Consider the following 13,363-nt stretch of genomic DNA (forward strand, 5'->3'; position numbering starts at 1 on the left):
TGGGAGGAGCCGCCAGACCCCTCACCTCAGGACAGCCCCGCCGACTCCCAGCATCTGATAACGGGGGCGTGTGTGTGAAACAGGAGAGCCCCGGCACCCTGGGCTACGATACCCTGAGCACGCAAGAGGAAGATGAAGGAGGAAGAGGTGTCGTGTGCCAGCAGGATGTAGGGACACCTCCAGGCCGTGAGTCACGCTGCCCTCCCCGGGAACAGCCGGCGTAGGAGCAGGGTTACCCGGGTTACAGCCACAGTATGACCTTGAGCAGGCATTCACCAGCTGCTGCTGCTGCTGCTTGGGTCCCAGCAGCCTCCACAGTCTCCCTCTGCATAAATGAACATTTCTAGGAGATTTAAGAAATACACCGAGGAGCTTGAATTGTTGGAAAAGGATTTTTTTTTATTGCTTAGCGTTCTCCACATCTCCAGAAAGAATAAAAAAACACCAAATAAAATACATCTAAACCAGTTGCTATTACAGTTCTGAAAACTTTGATATCAAACACAGCCTTGCTTAGCTCACTTCCACCCACTGAGCAGACCTTCTGGCACCTGGCACTTTTGGCATAGAGGCTAAAGCAAATTTGGTACCTAGATATCCTGGTGGAGAGCAGACTGGAAAGCTCATGAGGAATTTGTAGCTTTTCTCTTTACTCAGGGACCTCTCACGTGCAAGAGAAATAACAAGGATCCACAGCCAGGAAAGAGGATGTTGGGCTGAAGGAGAGGGGCTGCAACTCAGCCCAGGTGAGACTGCCAGATGCAGTGTGCTGGTAGTGGTGGTGAAGTTTTAGCATGGTTTAACACTGTGTGGCCAAAATGCATCTCAGCACAGCTGCTGCAGGAAGCCAAGCTGCCATCTGCAATGCTCTGGGGCTTTCTTTGGCCTCTGGCTGACGAAATTGTGTTCAAGGCACAGTTTCCTGCTCTCAAGTGTCTGGAAACTTTCCTCCAGGTGACTGAGTTTATGGCTGTGCCCTTTCCAGACCAGAATGTGATCTGATGGTCCTCGGCACAGATGAATGACAGAGGCTCAGGCCACCAGCACTGATCAGCTTATTCTGTCCCTGATTGACCTCAGTGACACTCCAATCATTCCATTGGTGTAGCACAGTGGTTCTTTACATGTGACAAAAGGATCACCAGCAAAGTGTTTTCTAACGGTCCATAGTCAGCAAAAGATGACTCGGGAAAGGCAGGCTGGTGGTCCACGAGGTGAGAAAGCTGGAGAGCCAGTGGCTTCAAGAACAAAGCAGTGTGTACTCCAGCCCAGAAAAGCCCAGCTAAGCCAAACAGACTCACATATTATGCCTGAGCCGTCTGGGTGGGTGAAGCCAGTAAAGTGGCCAACTTCCCAAGGTTCCAGTTATCACAGGCTCTGTTTTCTGTAATATTTCATTAATCAGGAAAACAACTCCTGAGTAAAACTGTTCCCTTTATTCCATCCCATTTCTGCAAGTGACAGCAGCTTCAGTGATAAACATCAACGGGCAGCTTGAACTCCTTCAGTGAATAGAAGGTGATTTCTCCATGATCCACCAGTGCAAAGACCAGAGGGACGTCCCCACTCAGATACGTCACCTGCTTCAAAGCCCGCAGGGAGGGGATCTGCTCATCAAAGCTACAGAGAGAAAAAAACATCCTGTTTGTTCTCCAAGCTAGAAGAACACAGAGGCAAAGCTGTCCTGGCCAGCCATCACAACAGCTCCCTTTGGCCTGAGGAGCTGGTAGTGATTCTCCCCACCCACTGCAGTCCTGCCAGCCCTGAGAGTGAGTACCCAGCATGCCTGGAGCTGGGAGCTGGTGAATCCTTTGCCAAAAGCAAGGATAACTTGTGCTGGGAAGATCTTTAGGTTGCTGGGATCAACATCTGACCTGCTTTTCCCTCCTTTTAATTCTGCAGAGTCTGTTTGCTCATCAATGAAAGTATTCAGGCAACAAGGATCATCCTACTGGCTGATGACATACCTTGTAAAACTGCATTACCACCTTCCTTCCTCTGTCTACTACAGCTGCAGAGAGCAGAGGGACAGTTTCAGTAAAGCAAAATGAGAAAAGGCAGAAACTGAACTTTGTACCTTGCTACAGAGTTCTAGTATCAGGTTCTGGATCCAGCAAAAAAGGGGACACATACCCTCTGTTCTTAGTGATTTTAACATTACACTCGACAAAGATCAAAATACTGAACCTATGGCTCAGAGCCTGTAGCAAGCTCTGGGGAGGTTCATCTCTGCAGAATTCCAGAGTGACCTGCACTGACTGAGGATTCAGCTCCTGTAGCACTGGGTTCTACCTGAATTTCACAAGTATTGCATAAAAGCTGTGGCTTCTTTCTCCTGACTCCCCCAGTGATACTCAGACATGAGCAGCAACCACATGACCAAACAATGTGGGTTGAATGCAAGGACAGGGGAAGAGGGGGGGAAACTGTCGGCCATAGTCTCCAACAAAGGATGAAGAACTGAAAGAAAAAAAATCCTGGGCAGGACCACCCTCAAGTGAGACACTCTGATGATCTGTAAAGCTCACAAGATGTTGGGTCATTTACAGATCATTAGGACTTCGTTTCCACAACAACTGCAAAGTTTCAGAAACAGCACAAGATTCGTGGGTACCTCCGAACACACATCCTGACATGGGGCTTCCCAGGCTTTGTCTTCTTAAACTTGGACACAGCGTCTGCTTGATACACGTTGAAGTCTATCTTCATGACCTCTGGGTCCTCCTGCAGCCTGCAGGGGAACACACCCACAGGTATGGGATCAGAACACTGCAGGGTATGGGTGCAGCAGAGAAAAGAGGAAGCAAAAACTCCCTTTAGTTTGGGTCTAGGTTTGACTAGTTTGTGTCCTTTGAAAGGCTTCACTCCTCAAAGGACTGACCCTGCAATTGTATCAATTACTTTCCAGAACTTTCCTGTGGTCAGAGCAGAGCAAGATCCTGGCTCACATCTACCCTACAGCCTCACAAGAAGCAGCACTAAGACGGGAGCAAAGCACAGCAGGAACTGCTCACAAGCACCACACTGACTCTGAGGCAGGAGCAGAACCCAAAGTCCCAAAGCCAAGGTTTCATAACCACTGAAGCAGGGATGGCAGCACATTCCAGGGATGAGGCACAGGTGAAACCAAATCAAACCTCTGGCTGGTGGGCAGAGAAGGAAGGGCAGGATAAAAGAGGAACCCTGCTGTTTGAATTGGCCTGGAAAGCCCTGGCTCTGCTGCTGCAGGACTTGCCACTTCACGGAAATGTCACCCCCTCTCTAGAAATGCTAGGGGGTCATGGAGCAGAGCACTGCCTTCTCTTGGCACCCTGGATGTGCAGCAACTCCCAGACTGCTGCTGGGAGCACCTCACAGACCTCACAAGCAGGGACAGTCACAAGACACTCCTGCTCCCCACAGCTCCAAGCTGACTGGCTGGATACTAACCAGGAGGCTCCATCCAGGATGTGGGAGGGCTGCAGCACACTGATCTGCTCGAGGAGCTCAGCTGGAGGGAGAAGGAACGGGAAAGGATCACACCAGCAATTTCCCTCCCAGGGCACTCCAAGCACTCCACACCACCCACGAGCCTTCCTCCTCTGACAATGGCTGGCAGCTCCACAGTCACCACTGGCTACTTCAAAGACCTCAACTTCCTCATCTCCTCCCAACACACAGCCCAGACACTCTGCAGTTGCTTTGCATCTTGCTGGCCCTGACTGCACATGCCTAACAGCCCAGCAGGAAGGACTGCAATACAGCAGGACATGGGGAATGGATTAGAAGCCCTCCCAAGGCCTTGTTTATCCTGGCACTTGAGTGGGCTATAGAAAGATTCTCCTGCTCAAAATACTGTCCCCAAAACTGATGTTCAGCTTCTCCATGTCATCCCTTTTGCTGCTGCATACCAGACACTCTTTCTCAGAGCTGGGGGAGAGAGAATGGTCCCTGTCAAGTTCCCAGAGCCACTACCTGGTGAGGTCACTTCTTCTGGCCGCAGCAGTGGTGTGACAGCTTGGTTCCAGAGGTGGGAGGGTCGCTTCCAAGCCCTCTGCTGCCTCCTCTGCTCCAAGAGGGCTTTGTACTCCTGCCAGCTGGAGCAGCACCTCACCTCCTGGTCGGCATTGACACTGCTCCTGTACCTGCTCTCCCTCTCACGCTGCCTCCTCTCCTTCCGCGACAGCTTTTCCTGTTTCTGGTTGATCTGTGTGCACCAGGAGGCTGCATCCACCTCCCTGCCTGGCACGTTCTCTGGTAGGAGCCTGCTGTCAGGGGAGGGCAGGTGTGTGCAGGGCTGGTCTGAGGCCATGTTGGGAAAGGTGATGGTGGTAAAATCCCAGCGGGGTGCATGGGTGCCAGTGCTGTTCTCCTTGTGGTCTCCAGCCTGCCTGCTGGAGAAGCTCAGAGAGTCCTTTTGTCCTGTATCAAGAGGAACTAGCATTGACTCCCCGTCTGCACTGACAGCATCTGGTTCCTTTGGCTGCACTGACAAGGGCTTTTCATCCACAGGAATGGAGTCTCCATAGTCATCTCCATCTTTGCTGGAGGTCCCTTCAGCTTCTGGAAGGTCCTCACATACTTTATGTTTCTTCTCATGTAAACTAAAGACAAAGGAACAGTAAAAAATTCAGGGAGAGCGTGTGGTAGAGCTTGCTTTCCTTTAAATTCTGCCTGCTCCCTATTAACAGGAAGAATGCAGTCTGCCAAGCCTGAAGGAAGGGCAACAAAAGTGGCAGGAACCCCCAGATACGTCTGCAAACCCTTTAGAACAACTTCTTTGTGAGACAAATGCGAAAAGAAAAAAGCAGCAAAAACTAAACAGTGAATGCCAAAGGCAGATTAAACTTCTGAGAAGTCCTGCACAAGGTTTGACTTCAACGCCCAAGAGAATGTCAGCCTTGATTTGTATAGACAATGTTTCCAACCTGCCATGCCAGCTCCACACCCCAGACACTGACCCAAACACCTCCATGCAAACACTATGGACTTCAGCCAAAGCAGCACAGGCCAGGCAGAAACTTGCCTGCCAAGCACCTCTTATTGGTGTGAGATTCAGACTCTGATTCCAGAGAAGATGGGGCAGTTCTTAGACCAGCAGTTTAACCTCTCAGTTCCTACAATTCCAAACTCCTCAGGCACTGATCTACTGTCAACAGAGACTCTCCAGGCTCATCCTCCCCGTTTCTGAAAGGCTGACGCCACCTCCTGGGAACTGTCAGAATTATGAGAAGAATTGCTCATTGTCAGGTTGTGGGGATGTTTCAGACATGTGCAAGCCCTAGGACACAAGTCTGCTCTCTGCTGTTGAGTCTTGGCAGGTAAGTTGTACTGAGGAGGTGGATAAATGGAAGAGGTGCACTGTGGTAGCTGTGCTCCTGTTAAAAAAAGTAGGAGGAGGTGCCTGACACGTGTTCCTTTTGCACTGACTTCTCCACTCTTCTCTTTTGACATCTCAGCACCACAGGGGGACCTGGGGACAATTTGCCCCTCTTAGCCCTGGCATGACACACACGTGTGACAAAAGGGAACACTGCAAGGCATTCAGGAAAAGTGCTGCACTGCCTGGGAACAGCCAAGAGCAAAGTGCCATACAAGGTCACCCCCAGCAGGAGGGCCTGGGGACACTGCAGCAAAGCAGCTGCTCCTGAGCAAGCAGAGCCTGAAGAGGATGGGAGAAGGCTTTGGGCCACATCCTTACCGGGGGCTGGAACTCCTCCTCCTCCTCTTGCAATGGTGTTTCCCAGAGCTCTTGCAGTGACCTTCCAAGTTCAGCTGCCTCTCATAGGGAGACAGGACAGTGCTGGAAGGAGAGACCAACACAGAGGCTGAGAGCAGGGTGATGTAGAGGAAATACCTTCTGCCCAGCCCCCAGAATACAGCAACCAAAGACACAGAAAATGCCCAAGTGGGACCAGGATGGCCCTCAGTTCATGCCCCAGTTCATGTTCCAAATCACCTCCTCAGGAAGGAGGAGCAAGGAAGGGCAGAGTGGCACTCTTAGCCTTTAATCCTCCCAAGAGATGGAATGCAGGGCCAAAGTCCTCCTCTCTGGTCCCATTCCCTGGGTCCAGGCAGTGGGTACAGAGAGTCTCAGGGTCTTGAGGAAGGAGAAAGCAGCACGGGAAGGAAAAGTTGATTACCTGGGGTCAAATCTCAGTACAATATAACCCAGTTGCTTCAAATGGCTGAACACCTTAGAGCAAAGGAAAGCAAGAATGTTAGATGACAGCTCTAAACACAATTTACTTCAGTTCCACTATGACTGAATGATGTCCTGGGTGACTTTATGATGCTTGTATCCCCATTCATATGTTTAGCCCAGAAATAAGTTTTGCACCTTTAAGATTGGTTCTGAGAGTGAAGGAGGGAGAGAAGAAGCGTGCAGTTTGTTTTCAGACACTGCACTCACTCCTCCACATTCCTGCTCCTGGACTATGTTGTCTGCAGATGGACAGACAGTGGGACAGAGCTCTCCTTTGCTTTCAGTTAGTTTTTAGCTAGCTGAGGCAGAGAAGTTCCCTGGACATGGACTGTGGGTTTGCTTTTTCTCTGGACCTGTTTAAGCCTGTTCTGGACCAAATACCAGAAGAGCACTGGCAGCTCACACCTGTGGCCCACTGGGCTGGGCCTGGGCTGTGGCATTTCCAGCATCAGAGGGACAGATAAGAGAATGAGTGAGTCGAGGTACAGCCCACTAAGGGGACTTTTCTGAGTTTGTCATCTCTTTTGGAGGGGCAAGAGGTTTTATAGTTTAATACTGGTTTGGTTTTTTTTTTTTTTCTGTGCTGGTGAATGCTTTGCCTTTTAAATGAACAGTTTTTTCCACTTTTCTCCAAGGAAACCTTTTTCCCAAAGCAGTTGTGGGACGGGCTGCTTGAATTTGCTCTCTAGAGGAAACCTCTTTTAGAGGTTTTTCTCCCGAAATTGGCCTAAAACCAGGACAGTGAACACAGTGTGGCACTGGCAGAGGAGCAAATGCCAGGGTTAGGACCCAAAGCAAAGGGGGGGAAACAGGAACTGAACATCTGGAAGAAGGTGAGTGGGAAAACTGAGGATGACTTCCCTTCCCTCCCCAATCAGCCTACCCTGCTTCCAGCCACTGGAAGAGCTTGTGTGGCAGAGTCTGGCCTTTCTGCCTTCATCCTCCTCCAACACCTGGAGGTCCCAACACACCTGGTAATGTGACAGGCTCATTGCCTCCTGGCACAACAGGGTCTCGTAGGCTTCCTGGATTGACAGGGGCACATCTCTGTAAAAGAGCTGGACAGAGCCCTGCAGGGCAGAAGCTTGGTGTGAGTCACAGGAACAAATCTATGCAAGCTCACAGCCTGTCCTTTCCCACTGCTGCTGACAGCTGGTCCCTCCCTGACAGGATATCCATCTCTCCCCATGTGTCACCTGGACCTCTTACAGTCCCTTTCCCATACCCAGTTCCCCCATACCCTGGTTTGATCAGCCAGGTAAGAAGTTCCCACCCACAGCTCTCAGCTCCTGCTCCTGTTTGGAGGATGCACCTGGGAGCAAAAAACTCAGCTGATAAAATAACCACTGCTTGGACAGATAAACTAACTTTGATGATCTGAGTGATTCAGGATACAGCACAACAACAAAAGCACTTACACCAGCAAAACTGAGAACTGGAGCAGAGGAGTGAACAACAGCTTCAGGTGGCATCAATTGGTGCCTACTCAGAAGCATTTACTTCCTTTACAGACTCAGAGATCCCATAGGTAACTTCCCCTGGGAATAGCAAATGACCTCCAGAAGGCTGTTTTAGGCTACACTTTTTTCCTCCTTTCTGTCTTTTTAAATGGTGTTTACTCATAAGGAAAACAAAACCCTAGGAACCACACCTTTTCCATGGCATGGGCTGAAGGCATCTCACTGTTTTTTTCTGCTTTTGGGGGATTTTGTACTCAGCATCTGACTAAACCATTTTATTGCCATCAATTTGTTTACAAACTATTAGTCAGAATGCCAGGGGTAAAAAAGCCCCACCTTTGCTTTAGGATTTAAGAAATGGCATCAGCATCAGCTCACAATCTGTTTATTTTGCTGAGGGATAAAAGTTCCCTTTAGATCAATACACCAATTCTACTGATAACAGGTTTTGGTGGAGAGACCAGAAAAAACTCCTTTCTACAGCAAAGAAATCCAGCTGAGCCCTAAGCAGCATTTCTGCAAGCAGAGGAGCACTGAACCAACGTGGTCTCAATACTCTGTCTGCCACATTTAAATTTCTTTCTGCCATATATACTGGGAAGAAATCCCAAGCAGCAACCCCAAAGATCTCTGCTTAAGCTGAATGAACTGGCCACAGATCCAACTGACACACTGTCAGTGACACAGAGGCTGCTTGAGAGTACAGGGTATGAACCCACAGCCTGGTGACAAACAGGTCCATCAGAACATACTAAAAGAGACAATTCTTTGAGAAGCAGCTGCTTATCAGTTATTACAGCTCCCCCAGTCAGTGAGGACCCAGTGCTCTCATCCTACTTACACACTCCAGCAGGTACAGAGCTTCCTCGGGCAGCAGGCATTGTTTGCCTCGTTCTGAGAACCCCATGGTGTGCCAGAACTTTCCCTGGAACAGGAGCACAAATCCCTGATTGGTTCTGGCTGCTCCCTGCTGACAGCCAGGCTCCCTCCCATTGCAAGAAGCAAATTAAGGAATCTGTGAGGCAGTAGGAGATGATGGCACTGAGCACACTCTGTGGCACTCACCGCAGGGGACTTCAGCTCCACGATGCCCTGTTCTGGTTTCCACTCAGCCTTCACCAGATTCCCCCTGAGAAGAATAAAGATTTGTTTGTTACTGCTAGTGTGGCCTACAATCAGCTCCTGGTGTAGCAGCACAAAACAAGCTCAGGGAGGTGTCAAAGGCAGCAAGTTTCCAGGTGGCATTTTTACAAGGCATCAGAAAGCCATCATCCCCTGGCTCTAGCAGCATCACTTTATCACCACCAAAAGTTAAAAGTGTCTTCAGTCAGCACCACAGAGACATGTCCACAGGCTACAGCAGCTTGCTGGAGATGCAGGGCCTAATGCAGGATATGTGGATATTGAGGAACTAACACCTCTGAGGTTGCCCAGAGAAGCTGTGGCTGCCATGTCCCTGTAAGCATTCACAGCCAGGTCGGATGGGGCTCTGAGCAACCTGGTCTAGTGGAAGGTGTCCTTGCCTATGGCAGAGAGTCCAATGGGGTGATCTTTAAGGTCCTTTCCAACCCAAACCATTCAGTGATTCTGTATCATACAGAACTCAGCTGCTGCCAAGACATCCTCTAATCACTGTACCCTACCCACGGGGACTCACAGGGAAAAAATAATAGCTGCAGGCCAAGCAGAGAAGGTGTGTGTTGAGAGGTGGGTGTGAATGCCTCCCAAGTGATAAGCACCAAAGTCTGGCAGCACTGTTGAAACCACCAAGGCTGATAAATCAAGGACACTGACACCTGGTCAAATCTGTGCAGGCCACACAGGAGCATCAACAAGACACTCAGTAACTTGGATCATGCCCAAGAAGGCAGTGGCTGCTACCTGCAAAGGCCACAGGATTACACAGGCACCTGGGAAAACCAAGAGCCCTGTGAGGGACTTTCTGAAGCCACAGCATGTCCCTGTTTTCCTTCAGGGACAGCCAGGCTGTGTCGCACTGCTGCTGCTCCAGCACGGGCACTGAGTGCAGGTGAACCGCGGGGGGTTTACTGCGCTGTCCAACACCTCCTGCTACCAACAGGGGTTTACTGTGGTGTCCAACACCTCCTGCTGCCAAGGGGATCGCACCCGTAACCCCCGAGCTGTGCTCTGCCCGCCGGCATCACCCCTTCCACGGGAAAAGCCATTCCCAGCGCCGCTCCAGGATGGACTTACGGCCGCTCCGGGCGCTCCTCGCAGAGCAGCCGCCACTGCTCCTCGCCGCAGCGCCGCAGCCTCTCGGCCTGCCCGGCCGAGCCGTCGGGGAGGAAATACTTCTGCCCGCGGGGGCTCCGCGGGGCCTGGCAACCCTCCGGCTGCTCCGCCGTGCTGCGGGCGACAGCGGGGTGGTGAGGGACGGGAGAGCGGCCGCCAGCCCCGGGACCCCGTACAGCAGTGCCCCCGGGGCCTCCCGTGCTTCGGCAGCCCCTCCAGATCCCCGTACCGGGCGTTCCCGCGGTGCTTCCCCAGGCCCCGTACCGCGGCTCCGCCGGTACCTCCCCGGCCCCCTCATCGGTGGCTCCCGCCAGTGCCTCCTTTTCCCCGGTACCGCGCGTTGCGCCGGTGCCTCCCCGGTCCCCAATACTGCAGACTCCCCCAGTGCTCCCGCGGCTTCCCGTAGTGAGGTTGTCTGCGGTTCCCCATGGTACCTTCCCGGCCCCCTCCCCGCGGGTTCCCCCGCTGCCTCCCCGCTTTCCCCCCTTCCGCCCCACCTGAGGCGGCGGGACCCGCCGGCCTCCATGGGCACGTGCCGGACCAGCGTCCTTCCGCCGCCGGGCACGAGCGCCGCCAAGAGGGCGGGCTCCGCCAACGCGCCCCCTGGCGGCTCGGAGGACTGCGAGCGGCGGGGACCGGGCACCGGGCACCGGGGAGGGAACGGGGGAGGGACGGAGCACCCAGGGATGGGCACCGGGGAGGGGACGGAGCACCCAGGGCCAGGCACTGCTGAGGGACAGGACCGGGCACCGGGGCGGGACGGAACACCCAGAGACGGGCACTGCTGAGGGACAGGACTGGGCACCGGGCACCAGGACGGAGCATCCAGGACTGGGCACCGGGGAGGGGACGGAGCACCCAGGGATGGGCACCGGGGCGGGACCGAGCACCCAGGGCCGGGCACTGCTGAGGGACAGGACCGGGCACCGGGGAAGGAACGGAGCGCCCAGAGCCGGCCAGTGCTGAGGGACAGGACCGGGCACCGGGCACCAGGACGGAGCACCCAGGGCCGGGCGCTGCTGAGGGACGGGGCCGGGCACCAGGGCCACACGGAGCACCCAGGGTCTGGCACTGCTGAGGGACAGAACCCGGCACCGTTACGGGACGGAGCACCCAGGGCCGGGCATTTCGGAGGGACGGGCCCGGGCCACGGGTTTTGCCCGGGATCTGACCCAGGTCTGCCGCGCTGAGCTGCCCCCGATCAACACCCCGTCCGCAGCCGGGATGGGAGAAGGGAGGTGAAACCAACCATGGGTGGATGGAGTAAAGGGCAGGAAAATGATGCACCGGTCAAATACGGGTAAACAGGCTGGGTTTAAGTTAAAAAACAAAACAAAACAAACAAAAAAAAAAACACAAAAAAAAAAACAAACCAAAAAAAAAAAAAAAAAAAAAACACTAAAAACCCCAAACAAACAAAACCCCCAAAAATTATTACTAATTAATATTAGTCCCAGGCTTGGATATCTGCTCTGTCCAGGCTTCTGGGGAGCAGAGCAGCACCTGGCCCAGCTGTCCTTCCCCTCTTTCCCCCAGCCATGCTGCTCACAGGACCTTCTATCGTTTTCCCTCTCTCTCCTCACTGCATTTTGCCCTTTCTTAAATACATTTCTCCAAAGGAAAATACCTTTTTAAATAATAAATTCTTAGCAATTATAATATAAATCATTCTTAAATTCTCACAAATTCTTAAAATCTTATCAATTCAATACATTCTTCAGTACATTTCCCCAGCATCACTGACAGGCTGCGCCCTGCCATGGGGCTGTCAGAACAATGTGGGACGAGCCAGACCAGTCTGGAAGTGGCTGTGTCCTGCCCACTGGGGCAAGAGGATTGTCCCTTCAGTGGTGTCACTGTTTCTCCTGGCCTCCAGCAGTGGCTGGTGCCTTTGACTGCCTGGAGTGTGCAGTGATCCAGCAGGGCCTCACACCTCTGCCAGCATGGCTGGACTGGCTGCCAGGGAAGGAATGGACAGGTTGATGGGGAAATGCACCAAAAGTTCAAGTTTCACCTCAAGCCCGTCTCCTGTTGCTGTGGGATATCTCACAGGAGGCACTGAGCCTCAAGTAGGAAAAACACAGCTTTTCTCCCCACCAGAGTCCCTGGGTCCAGCTGTGGTTTCCCAATAAAAACCCTTTGACAAGATGCCAACAAAAGGAGATGAATGTAAAAACCATTCCCTTCCATTTTCCACTGAAATTATTTAATTTTCGCTTCCTGCCCCATTATTTTCTCCTCCTGAATTGAGCCTTCACCTTGTGAGGGGGTCAAGGGATTTTGGCCAGCAGTGCCTCTCCATGGCATGTGGGGGGACAAGAACCCATGGATGGAGCGAGGGGCAGAAGGCTGTGCAGGGGCAGTGCTTTTTCACCCTGATTTCCAAAAAGTACATGTAGTTTGGAGACTCCTTGGGCTGCCTGATTATCACATAATCCCAGGACCCCACATCCTGTGGCTTTCAACTTTTGGGCTGTCACCCCTTTGTTTAGCTCAGTCTTCTTAAAATAGCTGTGTTTAAATTGCTCAGGGAAAAGCTCTGATCCAGAATTTGCTTTTGTCACCCACTGTGATTACAAGACCCAGAAATGTCAAGACTAATCTCAGTTCATGTTTCTTTTCAATACTGGGATTTTAGCTGTCATGTGGGGGGGGGGGGGGGGGGGGGGGGAACGTCCTGCTCCTCTCAGGGGCACCAGCAGAGCCCTGGCAGGATGGGACTCGTGTTCTCCCCAGCTGAATCCTCTTATCAGCCCTAATTCTGAGTGTCACCAGCTGGGTGTGGGTGGTCCTGGGGGCTGCACTTCCTATTCTGCACTTACACATGGAGGGTGAGGTGGCTCATTTTTTCCCTTTAGATATTCTGGGTTTAAATTAGGATTTTTAATGTTAGGTTTCTGTCCAGCTGCTTTAGAACTGTAACTGTGGTGCTTGTGGTGGGGTTTTTTAATGGGCTTCTTTTCTTAAATTTGGGATATTTTTATCTTTGTTCAGGGTGGAACCTGAATGCATTTTGAGTGGAGCATGACTGTTCTGGACTCTCTTTGTGGCCAGGGCTGTGGAAAGAAGCTGAACTAATGGTCACTGAGCTGAGCAGTGGTGAAACCTGGCACTGTGAGTGAATGGTTTGCTCGGGGGGTCCTGGGAGCTCAGATAATGATGGGTGTGGGACTGGGAGGTCCCACAGGAAGACTGTGGGTGTGTGGCACCAGGGAGCAGAGCAGGATCCAGCCCTCACTGGCTGGCTGGCTGGCTGGCAGAGAAAGCCATGGAGGAAGCTGATGGTGGAGGCCAGAGCTGCTCCTGGTTCCCCTGTGGGACGCTGCCATCATCCCAAGTGAGAAGGGCTTTATTAGCCTGGAGAGACACCACACTGAATGAACCAGAGCAGTGCACGTGGGCCCTTGGAGCAGGTGAGTGTGGTGCATTTGCCCACTTTGCTGTGGTGGGGTTTTTGTCTGATTGG

At 52.3% G+C, this 13,363-nt stretch overlaps 1 protein-coding gene across 1 annotated transcript; it reads right to left on the reverse strand.

Annotated features, from left to right (window-relative positions):
• Positions 1-378: 378 nt before the first annotated feature.
• TSEN54 (tRNA splicing endonuclease subunit 54) lies at positions 379-10,426 on the reverse strand. Its single transcript, XM_059485742.1, has 11 exons — positions 10,395-10,426; positions 9,859-10,011; positions 8,710-8,773; positions 8,486-8,569; positions 7,156-7,254; positions 6,123-6,175; positions 5,681-5,782; positions 3,955-4,583; positions 3,430-3,490; positions 2,615-2,731; positions 379-1,620 (listed from the first exon to the last, which is right to left on the reverse strand). Exons 1-11 carry the CDS (start codon positions 10,421-10,423, stop codon positions 1,470-1,472), a joined length of 1,542 nt encoding a protein of 513 aa, XP_059341725.1. The 5' UTR covers positions 10,424-10,426; the 3' UTR covers positions 379-1,469.
• Positions 10,427-13,363: the final 2,937 nt, after the last annotated feature.

The sequence above is a fragment of the Ammospiza nelsoni genome, chromosome 19 (genome assembly GCF_027579445.1).
Source record: "Ammospiza nelsoni isolate bAmmNel1 chromosome 19, bAmmNel1.pri, whole genome shotgun sequence".
NCBI lineage: Eukaryota > Metazoa > Chordata > Aves > Passeriformes > Passerellidae > Ammospiza > Ammospiza nelsoni.